The 19,932-nt window shown below is 38.4% G+C and overlaps 2 protein-coding genes across 3 annotated transcripts in view; both read left to right on the forward strand.

Annotated features, from left to right (window-relative positions):
• LOC134538750 (uncharacterized) overlaps positions 1–11,962 on the forward strand; it is a 127,974-nt gene extending 116,012 nt beyond the window's left edge. For both annotated transcript variants that reach the window (XM_063380227.1, XM_063380226.1), the window contains exons 5-6: positions 2,076–2,260; positions 8,525–11,962. In XM_063380227.1, coding sequence (XP_063236297.1) covers positions 2,076–2,260; positions 8,525–8,840 — 501 coding nt within the window. In that variant the 3' untranslated portion in view covers positions 8,841–11,962. The remainder of the gene's footprint in view (positions 1–2,075; positions 2,261–8,524) is intronic.
• Positions 11,963–18,771: 6,809 nt separating this feature from the next.
• The window catches only part of LOC134538749 (uncharacterized), a 48,703-nt gene continuing 47,542 nt past the window's right edge, over positions 18,772–19,932 (forward strand). The window contains exon 1 of the mRNA XM_063380225.1: positions 18,772–18,843. The gene's annotated coding sequence lies outside the window, so the exon portion shown is untranslated. The remainder of the gene's footprint in view (positions 18,844–19,932) is intronic.

The raw sequence follows: 19,932 nt of genomic DNA on the forward strand, positions 1-19,932 counted from the left end.
CCTTCATCAATTGTCAGGTTTTCTGATGGATAAAGACAGGCCTTACATTGACGGACAAAATGATTGAAAAACGGCCTGACTTTATGTAGAGGGTCGTGATTTTCTTGTCCTCTTGGTACGTAAGTAGCATTGTCATTTATGTGTAACATGAATAATATTGACCGGAATCTGTCTCTGCTAAGGAGACGCCCAGGAAATGGAGTGTGCATTATGTTGTCATTTGACCAATAATCTGTTATCTTGGGTTTCCTGACCAAGCTCATGTGAATGATCACTGCAAAGAAGTAATATATTTCTTGAAGCTTGACCGTAGTCCAACGCTGCCACATTGAATTTGGTTTCAATTTTTTTGCCCGTTTCATTTTGTCAATCATGGTACCTGCATATCGATTTGTTTCAGTCTTTATATTTTTTATGACGTCTGTGCCAAAAAATTTAGAGAAACAGGTAAGTTCATCGGAAGTTTCATCAATGTCGATAAGAATGCCAGATGCTTCCTCAAAAACAGGCAGCTGTGGTTGGTTGTCCATTGATACCCAGCGATTGACTCCAGGTTTTTCATTTGCTAGTAATCGTGTTCTTGTATTGGAATCTGAAACGAAAATCATATGTTTTTTACATTGTTTGCGTATTTTTTTTACTTTTACGTAAATGTGAAAAAAAAAACGATTACCAGCTTATAAAGAAATTCAAAGGCACAAAAATGTAATATTTATGAAAGCTGGGTAACTTACCAGAAACGTTACTTGTGCTAGGTTTATCCGAGTGGTCTTGTCTATTCGCATTGCTCAGCTGCGCAATGTGGACTAGCGGAACATCGTCTTCATCTAAAAAATAATAATGTGACATTCACATTTACATGTAAGGGTCCAAGAGCTAATGTAAAATATCTACAATACACAAGAGAAAAAAATACGAACCACTATCAGTACCTGTATCAGGTGTCTGTGATGGACGAGCTTGTGAAAGTCCCGTTTTCTGTGTAAAACTGCTCTTCTGTTTCCTTATTTTTGCAAAATCTTCATCTGTAATAAAAAAACATCCTGGGTAAGATATGTACAAAAATAATGATTTTTATACATAGGTAAAACAAGTTTCAAGCTCATTCGGCAGGTTTTGAATAATTGCATACAAACCTGATGTGTCAGAATATTCAGACGATGGTTCATACAAAGAATCAGAACTGCAGTTATCAGCTTCTGAACCAGAAGAAGCATAAAATTCTTCATGTTCGAAAAATTCGTCACTCTCGCGCAATCTCTTTGCCATTTCTACTGCAACAAAACCGCGGTAATTCCCCTGGCACGATGAAACACGCCCGAAGCAGCTTCAAACGTAAAACAGTACAGCAGATGCCATCTAGCGGCAACCGATAGTACTACGACGACTGTGGAAAGAACGCCCGGCAATCCAAGCCCGTTTATCGCTCGAGCAAGCACATATTAGTCCATGAAAACGTGCGCTCGAGTGAGGCTCGAGCGCCGTTCATTGTATTAAAATACTATGCTCGAGCATGGACCCGAATGTGTTAATAATGTACTTATGTGAGAAATTGAATTTTAGCATAGGGATAGTATTTCTGTAAAAAAAAAATTTCTATTTTAGACATACAGATATGAAGGAAAAGAAAAATTCTGCAAACTATTTTAATCTGGTGGCTATAACCAGTTTTGTTGCAACCGTGTGCTAGGATAAAGGCAGTGTTGAAAAAATCGCATATATTGATGCTTACTTAGTAAGGGAAAAGGGAAGTACATATTAACCAATATCATGGATAGTATCAGGTGAAGAAATGACCACTAAATCTAAATTCACTGCAAACTTTTGTTTTGTTTGTGTGTCTGTGTGTTTATTTTTGTGCAAATAATTTTTGACTTAAATATCTTAGAGCAAAGTGAGCCGGCTTTGATACGTGGCCTATTGATTTTAAATAGTGCTCAGTAATGCATTTTGCCTTTTAATTTGTAAGCTTAAATTTAGTGTATATTTTGTTTCATTTCATTAGTATGATTACTGAAAAACCAATATATTTCAATGAATAACTGTACACAAATGAATTGTGGCAATTTTTACAGATGCAGAGGAACCCTAACATAGATGACACCATCGTGGGTGACTTGCAACGTTTCGCTGCAAGTTTTCCTAGCATTGCATGCGCAAATCTTTTTGTGCCTCTCATGACCGGCCCGGAGTTCGACACTGTTTCCCTCCAAGCAGTTGTGAAGTCATTCTCGCCCCAGATGATGTCTACGTTTTTAAGGTGAGTGTGTTATTCAATGTAGAGACCTAGTGTTTTCCCCACCCCTTTAATGTTATTAGGTAAAGGAAGTGGTTTACTTAATATCTTAAGCTCTGTCGTGCATTCTTTGAATGGTTCATGCAATAAGGAAGATTTTTTTAAGAGATTTGTTTTTACATACACCATTATGTCATAAGAAACTTCGAAACTGTCAATAAAAGATGATAATACAAATACACATAAATGAAGCCATAATCAGCTGATGTCAAAAAATTAAGAAATGGACAGCACAGAAAATCAATGAAAGAAATTAGTGAAAAAATTATTTCAGTGTAGATGGACACAGTGAGCTGACAGCAATATACAGTAGCAACAAGGACGGTACATAAAACAAAAAATGACAGACAGCACAGTGTCAAACAGATTAACAAAACAATGATACTTAACAGGTAATTTTATCAACACAGGCATGAACAGACAAACCCAGCAATGTGTCAAAACAGATATTCTGGTCACCACAATGACGACAGCAGAGAAACACATTAGACTTCCTAAGACAACAGTTGTGATGTTTCCTCACACTGTTTGTGCCTGGGCTCAGAAAATATTTAACTTCCATTTATAAGTGACCTATTGATTTGAAATATACAGTAAAACCTTTTTGTTGCGACCCCATTTATTGCGACCACCTCTCTATTACAACCCAATTTCGAGGAACCGTGAAAAAATTGCCGAAAATCCGAAGAAAATCGGACAGAAAATAAGTTTTGTGTTACTACGTTTCTCTTGCCGAGTGCCGACTTGTTTTAACTGCCGCAGCGAAGTTTATTTTGACAGCTCAAGCAATTATCTTTTCCCGTGGGTTTATAGAAATAGGTCGCTTCTCCCAGCAAAAAAAAAAAAAGCTACGCCACTTATTCCCCACGCAGGAAACACACAGGCTGCCGTCTGTCTCCCCCGCATTTATCTTTCTTCTAACATTCCACGTCTCACCTCTTGCGCGAGCAATAACGAAGCGACCACTCATTGGGCCGTTTTATGCTTGTTTGGTGACAGCAGCTTGATTCTATTCGGTACAGTTGAATCCCGCCGATGCGACCCCCCTCTGATGCTTCCATTCCGTTTATACGACCGTTTTTTGAGATACCGTGAAAAATTTGAGCAGAGAAAGTCGAAAATTTGAGTAAAATCGGCTGAAAAACAAGTCTGTTACACTTTTTTGGGCGCTATGTGTTCACGTTTCTCTTGGTGAGAGCTGGACTGTCAACGCGGCAGTGTCTAGCCAAGCTCGGCGCGTCCACTATCGCACGAAAAGCTGTCTCAGCTGTCATGTTATCTTACCCGCCCGCACTTAAAGCCGCTGTGGTAGCTTCTGCGAGAGCGTAAGAAACTCGTCCGGCCAGCATCCTCCTCCCGTCCCACACCGCGTGTGACAAAAGACAGATTGTATAGTCCATTCTCGGTAAAATAAATATTTTTATGGGGTTATACGACTGTCCTTCGCCGTTAATAAATACTTTATAAGCTTAAGTTATTATGATACAATTTATTTATTAGTCACACAGCAGTTTCTGCTGAAAAATCACTAATACCTCAAATTTTATTGAATAAAAAAATTTAGCAGGGCCGTAAATATATTTATTTTACTGCATAATTACTTTTCCATCTGCATTTTAACGTGTTTTTTTTCTTCTTTTTTTTACGCTGCGAAGGGACGTGGGAAAGATAATTGCTTGAGCTGTCAAAATAAACATCGCTGACGGCAAGGGCGGGAGCGCATCCTGTCGGTCTGTCGCTGTGATTATCTACTCCAAAAACATGTCACAGCATTTCAGGATAGCATTGTTCTTATATCATTCGTTTATAGCCGAATGTTTACTACCTGATCCACACAAGTTCCTTCGCCACATTTTGAACTAAAATAACCACCAGCCGGCTAGCATAGCCGAACTCGCGTGATGCGAATTCCTTTAGCGTGAGTATTTTATGTATTTGGAAATTTTTTTGGTGGGTAGGGGGGGGGGGGGGAATTGGCCCGAATTCTCTATTGCGACCATTCCGTTTATAAGTCCGTTTTTCCGGAAACCGTGAGGGGTCGCATCAGCGGGATTCTACATTCCTTTTCGTAGGACCCTTGCTATTAAAATACATTTATATTTAAGTTTGAAAGCTTGTAAATTCCTTGCCAGAGATGACTAAAATCGAACTTGATGTGAAAAGTGACATATTTTGACATACTTTTATTTGGGCGTGTTTTAGTGGGGAGGGAGGGGTCTGAAAATATTTACAACGGTCTTACCCCTCCCTCATAATAGCGCAATTTTACGCGAGAAGGGAGGGTGAAAAGAGCATTTTCTCACTGAAGGTTTTTCAAAGGGGAGCGAAGTTGGGGTGTTATAAGGGAGGACACTAGATGGTTTTTGTGTGTCTGGGAGGGATGAGCTAGCCTTGAAGAATGTTAACGAGAGGGGTGGGAGGGGTGAGCTTATGCGTCATGAAGCCGCTGCCGCCAGCCAGCCGGGCGATCTTCGTGTGCGCCCACTCGCATTGCAGAACCTACAGCTGCCATATTTTTAAAGGAAATGTCCCATTATTTTTCTGTTATTCTTACATGAACATTATTGGAAGTAGTAAAGCCGACACAAAAATACGCTGTGTGTTAAAATTAACAGATTTTAATGATCTTTCATTTCATTTTTTTTTTTTTTTCTTCTGATTTTCATTTTGGTCAAAATCCAATTATTTGACGGTTCCCGAGAATGTATTCGAAAAATCACTGCTTCGTTAAATCCGGGGTTCGTGACATCGGGGTTCTAGTGTATTTAACTACGGCAAGCAGAAAATGTACATGTAAAATAACCAGTAAATTAAACTGTCTTTTGACATCTTTTCTTTAGAGGTGGCCTGTAGGGCGACGGACTTGTCATGAAGGTTGAAGTGGGTTTAAAGCAAAGCCGTCTAGCATTGTGAGTGACAGCATCCTGCCATTGTACGGCTGGTTTCTTAGCGAGTAGCGGTTTTGTTGGGGGGTGTTGAAATGAACTGAAAATTTCGGAAAACATCTATTACGACCCCCCCTCTATTACGACTTTATTCCTGGGAACCGTGAGGGGTCGGTTCAGAGAAGTTTGACTGTACTTGTTTAAATGATTATGCATTTTTACTAATAGTTTCTAAGCTTAAATATGATCGTATCTTTTGTGTTTCGTAGGTATGATTACGGAAATAACAGTATATTCCAATGTGTAACTATACACAAAAAAATTATGGCAATTTTAACTTTTACATTGTATTTGTGTTCAGTATTTGTGAAATATAAAAGTACTTTCTTGTAACCAGGTAACCGCGCTCCTTCTTGCTCCCAGTCGTGAAGAATAGTCTGTTGGGTGTGTTCGACAGCTTTACGCCACTTGTCTGGAGTGATTTGTAGCAGTTTTAATACTTTTGCCTGGGAAAATGGCGGCAAAGTATTACATCTTGCAACGAGCCCTTTGACGTGAGCCCAGATAAGTTCTATGGTATTGTAAACAGGGTGATACGGTGGCAACCTGATGACTCTGTGCCCCTCAATGTGAGCCAATTCTTCTACTTTGTAAACATTGTGTTGCGGTTTGTGATAATTTCACTAATTGTAGTAGCTCAGCTTTCTTCAAATCACTGGTACAGGAAACATTGTGGTGATGTAGCCACTGGATATTGTCATCTTTTCTGTTGCATGTTGTTGAAGCTTTATCAACCTGGACCGAATGATAGGAGGCGTTGTCCATGACAATTATAGACGCGGCAGGTATATTTGGCAACAGTTTGCATTCAAACCACGACTCAGAAACCGATGAAACCGGCGGAATCCAGCTCTTCGTGATAGACCTCCGTTTTCTTTGACTGGAACGCCCACAGTGCACCATTACGAATCCATGAACGGAACCTGCATGACACACTATAACACAACTACCCTTGCCTGTTGGTTGTCGCAGCAGTGCGGATGACGAGTCATCGGTCCATATCTTCGAGACACCATGATTGCTGTTTACCCACGTTTCGTCGATGAATATCACTTTTTCGAAGTCACGTCTGTTTTTTTCCATTAATATCTTAGTTCTGTTGTATTTCTTGTACTTGAACCCCAACGAATGTATTATTAATTCTTATCTTTAATGATGTCTTACCTCCAGAAAATAAACCTGCCTCAGCCAACGATGCAAGTAGTTTTGTTACAGTTGGTATCTCTCCACATGTGTAGTACTGATATCTGTGCCGTCGAATAGCATCTTCATCGAAGTTGTCAATGCTGGTCACAGGCTTGCGTCTATTACAATGTTTCCCTGGCATCGACAGTCTTTGGTTTTGAGTATCGGCATAATCTTTCTCGTTGCAGATCCGTATAACAGTTGTCTTTGCAATTCCAACTGCTTCTGATGTTCTGTTTTACTGCTTGCGAAACAGGTAACAACGGCCCATTGTTTGCTTTCTCACGCTCTAAATACTCGCGCACACGAGTTACCACCTCTCTGCTTTGCGACCGCAAAACGCACCGTTTTCTACCACCTTCCATCCTTGTGTGTCAGCACACAGCAACTGGCTGTATGCCCACGACACTGCATGGAGCTTTACTGCTGGACTTGGCAATGCCGCGCCGCGGCCAGCCAGCGGGTCATCACTGGTTGGCTCTTGCACGCGTCACTCTGTCTATCTCGTTTACTGTTGCAGGCGGAGCCAAGTCCGTTCCTACAACGGCGCAACTATAATAGTTAAAACTTTTCAATAATGGAAAATTTCCTTCTTGAAAAATAGAGTTATGTTTTCTATATTCTGTGGAAGGTAAATCTTAAGATTTGCTCATGGAAAAAAAAATTTTATTTGAATATTGACGTCGACCGGGGCTACACCCACCCTGAGCCCGATGTGCCTCACGCCGTCGCCACTCCTCTCCTCCCACCACCACCCTCTATTTTAAACCTCCCGCCCCATGTGCAGGTGTTTGTGTGTGTTGTTGTGAGGCTGCCAACAAGAGGTGAGAGTAGAGTCTGTGACATGACCCCTTTTATTTTATCATTCAATTTTAATGTTGCTATCTGTCTTTTCTTTAAATAATATTCCCTAAGGATTATGTTTGCAGTGCTAGTTGGTAAGGACGGCGCAGCGCCCCACGCAGAAGGCAATGGAACTACCCGCAACCCAGTTTGAACCATAATCCTAATTAAAATAATTCATACTCAACATAAATAATTAAGGAAACCTTGGTATAAGTTTATTATAGAACTTTTAGTGTATTTGTTTTAGTTAAATATGTGGTAATAAATAACAGGAGAGACTAACGTTAAATCCAGCTCTTTCCGGCTGCCATGCTGCCCTGGCCTCTTCTGTCGCTTCCGTTCGTCACCCGGGGTAGGATGCTTGGTGAGCACCGCGCAACTTCATATTTTTTCTCAATCAACTGATCTCTTAACATCCGCCGGACTTTTCATAATTCTTAAAACCTTTTTGTATCTGCGAGGCCTACTCCGGGTGGCCGACTCGTTTTAATAAATATTTAAGTGTATTTTCATTTCGAACATTTAACCATGAACTGCGTCCTAAACTCAGGAGGCCAGGCCACGAGGTGACCTGGTCAGCCTGTAAACTGATTCTTTCCCGCAGTTGGCGTTATTAACAGTTTAATTGAGTGTATGTAGATGTAGCGCAATTGGAGACGTGTTGTAACGTTGCTGGAATAAAAGGAGTACGTCGAACTTGTGATTTTTAGTCGAGTGACCACGTGTCCCTGCTCCTGGACCTCGAGGCATGTGGGACGCCTTAAGAGCCCACTGGAGCGATATCGCGTGCTAAGGGAACCGGGCCTAGCCCTGCACGGGTCACGTCACGCCCTGAAGAGAGTCTCCGCCCGGTCCAAGTGCCCACATCACGTGGTGGCACCCACTCCGACATTTCATTTATTCGTTCCCTTACATCCCTAGTACGACAATATATTTGGTTACTTAAAAAAACAAAGAAGAAGATGAGATTTGAAATATTAATATTATGCATGGTTATTTTATAAGTTTATCTAACAATGTGTATATAAGGTCCAATTGGTAATTACTTACTCAGTTCTAGCTTTAAAAACTTTATAAGTGATATTTTTTTCAATCCTGTATTTTATAAATAAGTGTAATACAGCTTCGCTGAGAACAATGTTCTAAATTAGATTCAACTTTGATTTGATATTTACGTGACATAAAAAAACTATTTTTCGCACAGGTCTATCGTAGACCAAGTGGCAGGCACACATGTGCTCTTTGGTTGCAGCTGCTTCCTGGAGCGAGTGGCCAGGGGCGGATCACTCCACGAGTGGCAGCTCCCCGTGTTGTGCCTCGCCTCACACCTGTTTGGCCAGCCGGCGTTTGCACGGCCCGTGGTCCGTTTGCTGGCGACAGGCCGCGGCCCACTCGCGGGGAGCACAGCGTACGGCCAGCTGGTGACCAAAGCGGCAGGCGCTCTGGGGGCCGACGCCCCGCCCGAGGTTGTCGCGGAGATGGTGGAGACGGTGGAGAGCCTTGAGACCGTATACCGGAGCCTGGCCATGTTTGCCTTGAAGGACACCTTCCCCTTGAGCCAGGAGTAGCTGATGCAGAGACACTCGTGAAACCATTGTCCAATGTCAACACTTTCACAACGTTACAAATTTCAAGCATGATAATAATTTCTGGCGTTAGCATTTCCATGATGAGTCTTGACTTCATTTTTACAGTTCTGTCTTTCAACTCAACTTGATCTTTCCATTTTGATAACTTATTTATTTTGTAGCGACAGTTATACAAATTTTCAGTTGGAATGGCATCTACTGTTGAGTCAGCTAGTGTTAATATTGAAATTACATATTTAATGTATTTAATAATTTCGGTTTCTCTAGCCTACCTCTCTCAGTTTTAAGAATTGTATCAAAAAGCTTGTGTCTGAAGATCAAGGTAAATTTTGTCAAAAGTATGTTAAATACTATCATCTTGACTAGACCTTGTAATAAAGTGTAAACAAAATCAAATGTACGTTTTATATTTGTGTGTAATGTTTGCGACGACGGTGACAATACACTTTGACATGCACAAAATCACACTTAATAGAAAAAACCTAACTTAAACTAATTTATTTTAAACTACAGATGGAATTTGTTATTACTCTCAATTTCAAAGCATCTAACAATTCTTTCACTTGAGTGAATTATCTTTACTATCAAATGTTAATTATTTTGATGTCCTTTATTTTAACTAACTTCAGTCCGGTAGAGCTTGGACTACAGGGTACGAAACTTGCAGTACCAGTCAACCAAAATAGCAATACGTTATTCCAATATCAAATTCCATCTATACTAGCTAATACTATCTAGCTCGGGATCGCGATTCCGGAATTTGATTTGTAAATCTAAAGATGAACAAGTTAATCGGTTTCCTTTACAAAGAATATTCAATATAATATAACAGATTCTAGTTCTGGGAAAAATGTTTGTCTTTCTTAAATTGTAATTAGCTCGGGTACTTCTATATTCAGCGAGTCTTCGGGTGATGGGGTAAGGGACCAAACCTTGCTGCAGGATACCCAAGAGACGTGTAGGTTCTCGGAGACTCCTTAGTTCGACTCATCCAGGACTGCGATATTGGTGTTGCTCCTCCGTCCTCTAGCGTGCGGCAGGAATACGCGATGTCACGACTCCATCCTTCAGACTATGGGCGGCGACTGGGCTGGACTGCGCGACGTTCATCCTTCCCGGGCTCGAACTGCGACTTTTCAATCTTCAAACAGGATTCTTCTTTCTTCGGAATTATAAACGGCATTTAATCTTCGTAGTTTTCAAAGCAAATTAGTCATTTGGCTATCTCTTGGACACTGATTTTTTGTCGACTTCTCTTCTTAAGTAATTATTTAAAATCTTGATGTCTGAGTATTATCTTAGTCGATTAAAATTATTATTTTCTTCAAACTCAGTTAATATTGGCATTAATAACCATTTCCAATCTTCTATAAATATTCAATTATAAATCAATGTCAAAATCGTTGCATTCTAGCTGTTGTCTTAATCAAGTCTCAATTCGTTCTAAAAGAATTTTTTCCCCGTCACTAGTAAACGATTTTCTTTAGTTTGTTGTTAAAACAAAAACTAGTAAAGTTACTAACCATTACTGATGTGTTCATCTTTAAATTAATAGTTGTTTCAAAAAATACTGCTATGCTAGCCTTCACAATATTTGAAATAAAAAAATAACATAGAGTAATACATAGACAAAACGATAACCAAATAAATTTAGTCTGAATTAATCATAGAGCCCAAATATAAACATACGGAATAAAATGTAATTAAACAAAATAAATACTAAAGGAAATTAAATATTTACTTTCTATAAAGTGTAAATATTGCCTTTATACTACATAGTTCTAAATTTCTTGCATTTCTTGATGTGTAATTCAAAAGTTGTTGTTGCATTGGAATTTGTTAACATATTTAATTGAAATGAATTGAACACATACAAGCTGAAACTAAATCATAAGACCGCTTATTAAATATGTTTACCGTAGAAACATATTTTAAACACATAGTAAAATTTCCTCTGATAGATGAAGTACTGGTTGCATTATGTAAAAATTTGGCTTATAATATATATTAATTTAGATTAAAAACAGACGGTAAAATTTGTATTGCTACGTATTATTAAAACAATAATCGTCGTGCGAAAACTACTGGGTTCGTAAATGGATAGCCCAATTAAAGATATTACTACACCGTTTTATTAAATTCCAATATTTACATCACTAACAAATAATCTTCTAAAAATGCCTAATAATCAATTACACCTAAAGAAATGTTTATTCCCCAGTCACTCTGTTTTTACACACCGCACACCTCGCTGGGCCGCACCTCTGGCACAACTCTCGCCGCAGCACTCCTCGTGGACCTCCGTCGCCACCGTCGCACTTCCCTTCACCGAGATCCACTTGACACTTCGCTCAAAACTTCGCTCGGGACTCTTGCCGCACCTGTGGCACTCTCACCACCCAACTATCGCCGAGAAACTCGCTCAGGAACTCCGCCGCACCTGCGGCACTATCGCCCGGTCTATCGCATCGGAACTGAACTCAACTAAACTCTCTGAGGCCGGCGTCCTGGGCTTATATAGGCCCAGGCGCCACTTCTAGAAATCGTGAGCGCGGCTGGGGCCAGTCGCGTAATTCCGCGCCGACCCGACGCCAGATTTATCAAGAAAGGCGTCTGGAGCTCGCACGACCGCAGGCAGAATTCCACTGCTGCCAGGTGTCGGGTAACGACACTGAGATAGAGCGCAGTGCGGATAGCGGAGGGGAGCTGATGGGGGAAGCGACAACCCTTGTGATCCACAACGCGCGCGCGGCACGTCTCGCGTTGGGGCGGCCATGTGTCATCAGTGGCCGTGCGTGGCTGCCAGCCAGCTCCAACTCTGCGCACGCCGCGACCCTACTCATGGTCGTAACAGTATATTATGTGATGAAGACTTTATTGATGCAATTTTTATGTAATATTGTTTTGTTTAATGTATATACGTATTTTATTGTAATCTATTTTAATAACATAGACTAGTTTTTCCTATATTTGTATTTTAAATTTTAGTTAATAGTAATTATTCATTTTGTTTGTACATATGTATATATTAAACATTTTAAGTCCTGGAGTATTTGACTACATATGGGATCCACAGAACAAAAATAAAATAAATAAACAAATTGTAATTTTTTATTACCTTCAGTCCTTCAGTCCCATGGTTTGCCTAGAACTTGATGGGGTGGATATATTGTGTGTCCTGAAAGCATTTTCAACAATTCAGAATATTAATTTGCTTTAGTGTGAGTTTTAGCATAATTATATTTCATAGCTGTACTTTGGTGGCCACGTATTTATTGGTCATGCACATACGGTTGCAGGATTAAACAATCATCAATGGCTTAACTCAAAAATCCCGGCATTAACCTATCATTGGTTGTGTTTTAAACTTTTACACCATTGGTCGTGTGTGAAAATGTTTCACACATTTTCTTCTTTCATTATAAAAGCATTTTTGAGTAGATAAAAAAATACCTATTGACACTTGATATTTATACTGTATATATTTTGTGCTGGAAAATTATTTTATAATACATTAACATCAACATAAGTTTTAAAAAAAGCAACAAAATCTATATAAATATTAGTAATCCTTTTTTAGAATTGTGCCTAAGAATTGATTTAATCCCTTAAAAAAAGTTAGATTGTACAAAATAGTGAAGTACGATTATAAGCGATTTTTAACCACACGGTTTTTTTGTGTTCATGTGTTGGGCAGAAACTTCTGGGCAGATGGATGCCACAGTGTCCATTTTCGTAATTTTTCAGTTTTTTTTCTCTAAGTGACATTTTAACAGCTCTAATTTAAGGAAATATGTTTCAATACCACTGCAAAAAAAAAACCTAAGCTTAATCTGCTGTGTTTCTGTGATAATATTCATAACTGTTTTCTCAGGTTTCACAAAAATGACTGGTAGTGAAATGAGAAAAGTTCTTACAGTAAACTGAGACCTGTCTCAAGGTCAACAGTGCATCTTCATTGCAACCAATTGGGCTGTTGGCCAAGGTAAGTTGAAAACTCAGCTATACGAGAGCACAGAATTGCTCCAACTAGTCTTAGTCTTCAAAAATAAAAAATATTAATTTTTTTAGTGTGAGAGAAATGCTTATAGCATGACCAATTACTAGTTAAGTTGATGTGATCAAAAAATAAAATATTTTCTTTGGTGTAGCTTTCAATTCTACATAAGGCATCTAATACATAACTACTTTGAAGGAATTATAAAACAGAAAATGTCTACTGCACTTTGGTTTAAAAAACTGGAAAATAGTTCCCTTGATACTTTATACGACACCCACCCAAAAATAAGTATCTTTGGCTAAGGAGCATTTTAATATTGTATTTTAAATAAATTATTTGTTTCACAGAATATGCAAATGAGATGTGGAGTTTGTGCAGAACAAGAAACGGTTACACATTTCAGGTACACATTTTAAATATAAGTGGTAGCCCTTGAACCTTGTAAGGGAGGCTGCTTACGTTATTTTCTACAAAAGCAAGGAAGCACCAAGAGAATGAAAGCAACATATACCTCGAGTGTCGTTCTCCTGCAATGCAAGCTAGTAAATTAGTGTGCTTTCCATAGTGTTCCATACAAGGAGCTTCATGTGGTGACAATCATTTCATGACACACACAAAAAAATGAAATGGTAATTAAGATATGCATTGTATAGATTTTACATTACAAATGGTTATTTTTAAAACACATGTTTTACCACTTATATTGTAAAAAAAATATGCATCAGGATTTAATGGAATTTTTTTTATAAGAGAGACTAGTAATAAATCTTAAGCAGTTTTAAAAATTTTGCTCATTTGAAAGCCTTAATTGTAAGGTAAATGACTTTGCCTTGACATAATGGAGTCATTGTGGTGGAGCATCAGATCACTTGCTGTTCAGAGCGAAGTAGGATCCTCCATCTATTCTTTAAATCCGTCATCTCCTCTCATCACATATTTTTACCTCTAACAAAAACCTAATAGTTAAAACTTTTCAATAATGGAAAATTTCCTTCCGGAAGGTAAAGGTAAACCATTGCAGGATCAACCTCCCATCGGAACATCATATGGTCTGTGACTTCCTCACTACGCCACTAAATTGCGTCACCATGTATGAAACTGAGCTGTAAGGGCTGATCGTCAAGGTGACAGCAGGTTTGCTCAGTAGTTGTGTCATAATATTGAAAATATTTTCTATTAAAATTGTATTTTATATTTAAGACTTATCCAATCTCTTTCTAAAACTGTGAACAATAAAGATCTACTGAATGTATCACGACAAAAAGAACATAGATACTTTTTTTTAAGCAAATCATTTCTTTATTGAGGTCATTTATTAATGATTTATATTTGTTGTTAACTTGTCTCATCATTGCTGTTATTAATTTTGTCTTTGTTTTTTCTCAAACGGATGAACCTATTAGTTGAAGCAATAGGCATAAGTAAAGTACAGATTAAGAAGTCATCTTAGGTTTTGGGTACATATAACAAACTATGTTCTCAATTTGGTAGTGGCAATGTTAAAACTGAGGCAGAGCCTAGCTGTGCTCATCAAAATCAAATGAGTGATTGTGATACATTTGCCTACATTTTTGCATTTACTTATGTCATTAAGGGAGTTTCAATATACTAATTCATCTACTGAAGCATTTAACAGGTAAAAGTAGGAGTTTACTTTGTTTTTGAAAACAGAAAGTAAAAACTTTAAAGGTAATTGTGGGTTCTGAACCACCAAGGCACTGATTGAGTTTCCAGCATTTGATTTATGCTTTTTTTTTTTTTTTTTTATAAAACCTGGTTAAGTATTGCCTAATTAATATTATGCGTTAGTGGGCACTGCCACTAAGGAGCATATAAATGCTCTTTTGGAGCATAGTAATGTATAAATAAACATTGTTGGATCCCTGATTTTGGTTTTGGAGGGGCTTGACCCATCTGAGAGCCTGTTTTTAGAAATTTAAAATTTGAAAAAATACAATATCTACCTACTTAATATGTATTACGTGTAAGTTATGAAAATTGTACTGTTGGCAGTGTAGTACTAAGAAAATAGGATAATATTAATAGTGATTTGTCAGGGGAGGACCAGGATGCTTTGGGCCCTTTGAGCCCCTTCTCCCGCATACACACACATTTCTGGATTCACCACTGGGTACATCATCTCTTTAAAAAGTAAGAGGGATCATTCAGTGTATTGCTGTCAACAGACTATTGCATTAAGACATCATTTATCTTGTTGCAAATTTTTGCTTAAAAAATTGACATCTGGAATGACATACTTGAGATAAGTAAAAGAAGAGTGTTTTGTATCCAGTACATGCCAACATATCAATACAGGCTTCTTTAATATATTTTTTTTAATTCTTGTGTATCTTTAGAAAAATGCAATTAGTGAAACAAATTAGTTAGGGGAATGCATGTTTCTAACCTAAAAGTTGCAGCATACCTAATTGTAACTATGCTCTAGGATAAAGTTTGAAACTATACACATAAACATCGACATTTATAATACAGCTAAATATATAACACGCTATGTCCGTTAAGTAATATGTTGCAAACATAAATAATAATGATTGGTTATGCCTATAAAATTCAAATATTAACTAACTAGAGAGGCCATTGGCAATAAAACCGAAGTATATCTAAAAGATTTATCTTTAATAGAAATTTATTGTGTTTGTTTTTAAAGTCTATACACAAATTATTTTTCGAATAGTAACAAGTGCCGTCGTTTACCATTGTTCAAATTTGAACTAGATCCTCATTTTTGGGGAAACCATATTACTTTATAGTTACCTTTCGATCTTCTATTGTGATTCGGGAAACCATTTACCACACAATTTGGTATTTATACTTTTCAAATATTCAAATTTCCGTTAGATACCATGCTAATCCAGCGCCAATTTCGTCTGCAGTATATCCAACGTGACTAGAGCTGTAGCAAACCGTATGTATTCGTTACTGAGTAACGGGTGCGGCATCTAGTATCGAGTAACGAAACGTTACACACGAATGCATTTCGTTACTCACATTTTTCGTATGTTTTATGCATGCGCGCACTTATCGTTACAAAGAACGATGTTTGTTTATTAAGAAAAGTACAATTTGGAAATTCGGTTTTGTGTGTGTAGACAAAGTTTGAGATTGGAACAGAAACAATGTAAGAAAGTATTTTTTACAAATTATAAGTATGTATGTTTTTGTTTTTTATTATCGCGTATTTTCACGTTTTTTGTTCTTATCTTAAAAGAGATATTATAATATGCCGTCCGCCGCGGTCTCGTGTTCGAGGTCGGGCGCAGGTCCTAGCGGGGTGGCTGGCTTTCTTAAAGATTTCTGTTCCGGGAGGGCGCCAGGCTAGCTCGGCGTCTAACCGTGTGGTGGTCGTGGGTTCGTTGCCCCAGCGTGGTCCGCTAGAACCGTCGGCGGTGATGGAACTTGTTTCCTGATTAGGTTGGGTTGTTTAGGTTAATTTACATACACTGTTCTGGTTCTACGGGGCGCACGGGTGGTGCGGAGTGGACGTTTTATTGTTCACGATTTACACTGGTTCATTACATTGGGCGCGAGGTCTACTCGGCGGTACATGACTGCCAATGAGGCGTCGGAACACGTAGAAGTTTTGATTACACTATTATTACAATTACACTTGACAAAATGGCACTCTGTGGTGCTTTTACGTACACGATTACACTGCACACGTTATCTGAGAGGGACACCTGCGTGCCTCTACGTGTGTTTACGCCAGTTGCATTTGAGGGAGAGTGTTCGATTAGCGTCGGCTAATCTCGTAATCGGTAACTTACGTCACGCGGGCCCACCTGTGTGGACCGCGGCTCGCTACTAAATTAAAAACACGTTTAAGCTTGGATGTAGCCTGTGCCTGTGCACTGGGCGATTAATTAAAGTTATAGAGTGGCGGGAGACAGCCCGTACCGTGTACTGCACGACCCCACATAATGCTTTGTGGGAGGCGTGTTAAATTGACGCGGCTGGGTTAGGCCCTACACCGGAAAAGGACCGGGCGCACACGGGGAGTATTTAAAAAAGGGTTTCAGTTGTGACTATAATTACCAGATGGACGTTCGGTGAAACAAAGAAATGCTGGCTCCCTGTGGGACGTGCGTCCATCCCGGTCCGCGAGTCGCGCTGTACTGTCGTCTGGCCCTGGCGCGAGGGGAGGGGTGAGCTCCCTGTCGCGCCAGAGTTTCTAAAGTTCCTTTATTCGTAAAAATCTATATAATTAACTAAATTTAAGTGGCTCTAAATTCACATAATAAAACATAATGATTAACTTAATATCTATATATGTTTTAGAATTGACATTTAATAAGTTTGTCTAAAATAATTTTGAATATTAGAGTCAAGCTGGAGACTTTCTGTTTCTTGATAACTACTCCAGTGGCGAATGATAATACTAATTTGGGGCGGTTTGCGTTACGTCACACTTTTCACTACTGAATTTAGGCTGAAGGCCGCAAGGGTTGCACTCACAGCTGTTTTAGTAGAAAACTACACGTGAGTGACCCGGGCACTCCTACGTCGCACTGTATTAATTAGGGGCTTTTGTTTGTTTCTGATTACTTTATTATTGTGTGGGGAATTTTGTAGGCACGGGGAGTGCGTTGCATGCGTAATTAAAATGGTTCGCTATTCTCTACCTTGGGCTGCGGTCCGCTCACTTGACTCAGGTGGGCCATGGCTAGGGGTGCTTTCCGTTAGCGGAGCCGAGTACTGGCGGGTGCAGGTCGGGCTTTGGGTGGCCTTCGGCCGTACGATATAAAATAAAGCTGCTCTAATGAGATTTTATTGTTTCTTGGTTAACAAAAGCTGTTAATTATCAAATATTTTTAATTGTTTATATTCGATTAATTATTATTTACGCGACGTCATACTGTACGCGTACGAAATACGACTCGATTCGTTGCTGTTATTTAACATAGCATGTTATGCGGTATCAGAAGTAACGAGTAATGATACGAAAGTAACGAGTACTAATTGTTATAGTAACGAATACATACGGGTACACTTTTTTTCGTTACTTTTACACCTCTAAACGTGACGTATGCGCGCAGAACGAGAAAATAAAATGTTGACGGATCTGGCAGGCTTGTAGGTATATTACTTAGGCCATGTTAAAAAGTAAGCGGTTTTAGGTTGTTAGGTTATTAAGGTTTCCTATTACTATTAAACTGTAGACAAAGGATGATTTCCAAATAAAACAAGAGCGTTAGATTAGCATTACGTTGCGACTACTCGAATTTCTGTGTGTATGCGATGTAGGTAATGCATACTAACTTTTAAACAGAAAGAAAAAAATTGTATAGCAACTTATATAATTTATTACCGAGTAAAAATACTAATTTACGTTGTACGACCAGTGATTAAACAATCAGAGTTGCTAGAAGTTGGTTAAATAAATTATTGAAAAAACCATTTAATTAGACAAATAACATTGATTTTATCAACCTGTGAGCTTTATATGGTGACAGAACTTAATTACACTTCTATTGTTGGCATGTTTCTACAGCAAGGAAAAATTTTACTAAATTGAATCAGGTGACAGAAATCAAAACACAATTTTTAAAATAAATAAAAAATAAACTAGTTTTAAGAAAGGCCGGGTGTCAATAAATGGCCAGCGCTACTCAGGAATGAACTCGTATCATTAACAGGTAATGTACTTTAAAATATGTTACTCCACCATGAAAGAATTATAGCATTAAATAAAGCTCGGCGTGGGAAAATCGAGCACGTATTGGCGCGATGGCGCAGTTATGTAATTTACAATATGGAGCATAATTTACTTTGAAGGTTACCACTGCAGACGCCCAAGAAAAACTTTTTTTTCGTACAAGTCCCGCACTGTGAAATCAAGTAAACTCTTTACGTTATTGTTGTACATAACCTCTGATTCGCATAGTTGAAAAGCTGTTGCTATTGGATAGTGGGGGCCAGTATAACCAACCCTTACGGTAATTGTGGGGCTGTACGGTATTATAGGTATGTGTATGGTGTACGGTAAGGCTTGTGCGGTTATCGCTATAAGTACGGTAATTTAGACATTATATTTATTGTTTTGTATAGCTACTTATATTTCATTTTTCGTAATTTTTAAAATTACAAGTAAAAACCAAAGTTGTATTCGTTACTATGCTGAACTATGAATACTTATTTTTTTAGAAGTTGTGTATCACTGAAAGTATAATGGGATTCCCAGGATGGCAATTCGTAAGTAGAAAATTTAGTTATCCGTTCTTAAGTTGGTACAAATATCTTTGAATGTTTGATTAAATTATAAAGATTTAATTTCTTAATCATTTGTAATACAATTTAAAACATTTCTACTATTGATTGTATTATTTGAATTCTTGGAGATACCATGAAGAGTAAATTGTAACTAATATCCTCGCCAATGAAGAGTAAACTTTAAAAATTTTCAGATATGTATAATATCAATACTAAATATCAAGTTAAATGGATCTGTGTTTAGTGTTATGTTATTTTATTTTATTTATTTTATAGGTATCTATAATTTGATTATTTAAGTAATGGTTTTGGAAGAAATTAATTTTCTTTGTTCATTTCTGATAGTTGCACATTTTTAGAGGGTTATTGTTTGGTAATTGTGTGACAATGGCCCTGTAGTAATCACCATAGATGTTGGCAACCATGGTGGGGCTGCATGACTACCTCTCACCTGCATGGGTAGACGCAGTTACATTGGTCATATCTGCCGTTCTAAAGTTGCCATATTTGACCGCTCTGGTTGTTGACCACTGTGTGTATTGTCATAAATGTACTGTTTCTACACACATCTAGCGCTGAATGCCACAGTGTTTTTAATGGTTAGATATCACTCGCCTCCCACAAAGGTGATTTGGGTTCAATTGCTGGCTATGCCCCTGCTTGCATTGTATGGTCTGTTGATGACATGCACAGAGGCAGACACAGCTTAAAATCTTGGGAGGAGCAAATGACTGGAGGATTTTGAGTAGTCTGGAGTACCTTCCAGTTAAATTGGAAGTCCGAAATCTTTAAGGAAAAAAAAAAAACTCTAAATTTATATTTTAGGTAACACATTTCTGGGAT

This window comes from Bacillus rossius, chromosome 14, assembly GCF_032445375.1.
Source record: "Bacillus rossius redtenbacheri isolate Brsri chromosome 14, Brsri_v3, whole genome shotgun sequence".
Classification (NCBI taxonomy): Eukaryota; Metazoa; Arthropoda; class Insecta; order Phasmatodea; family Bacillidae; genus Bacillus; species Bacillus rossius.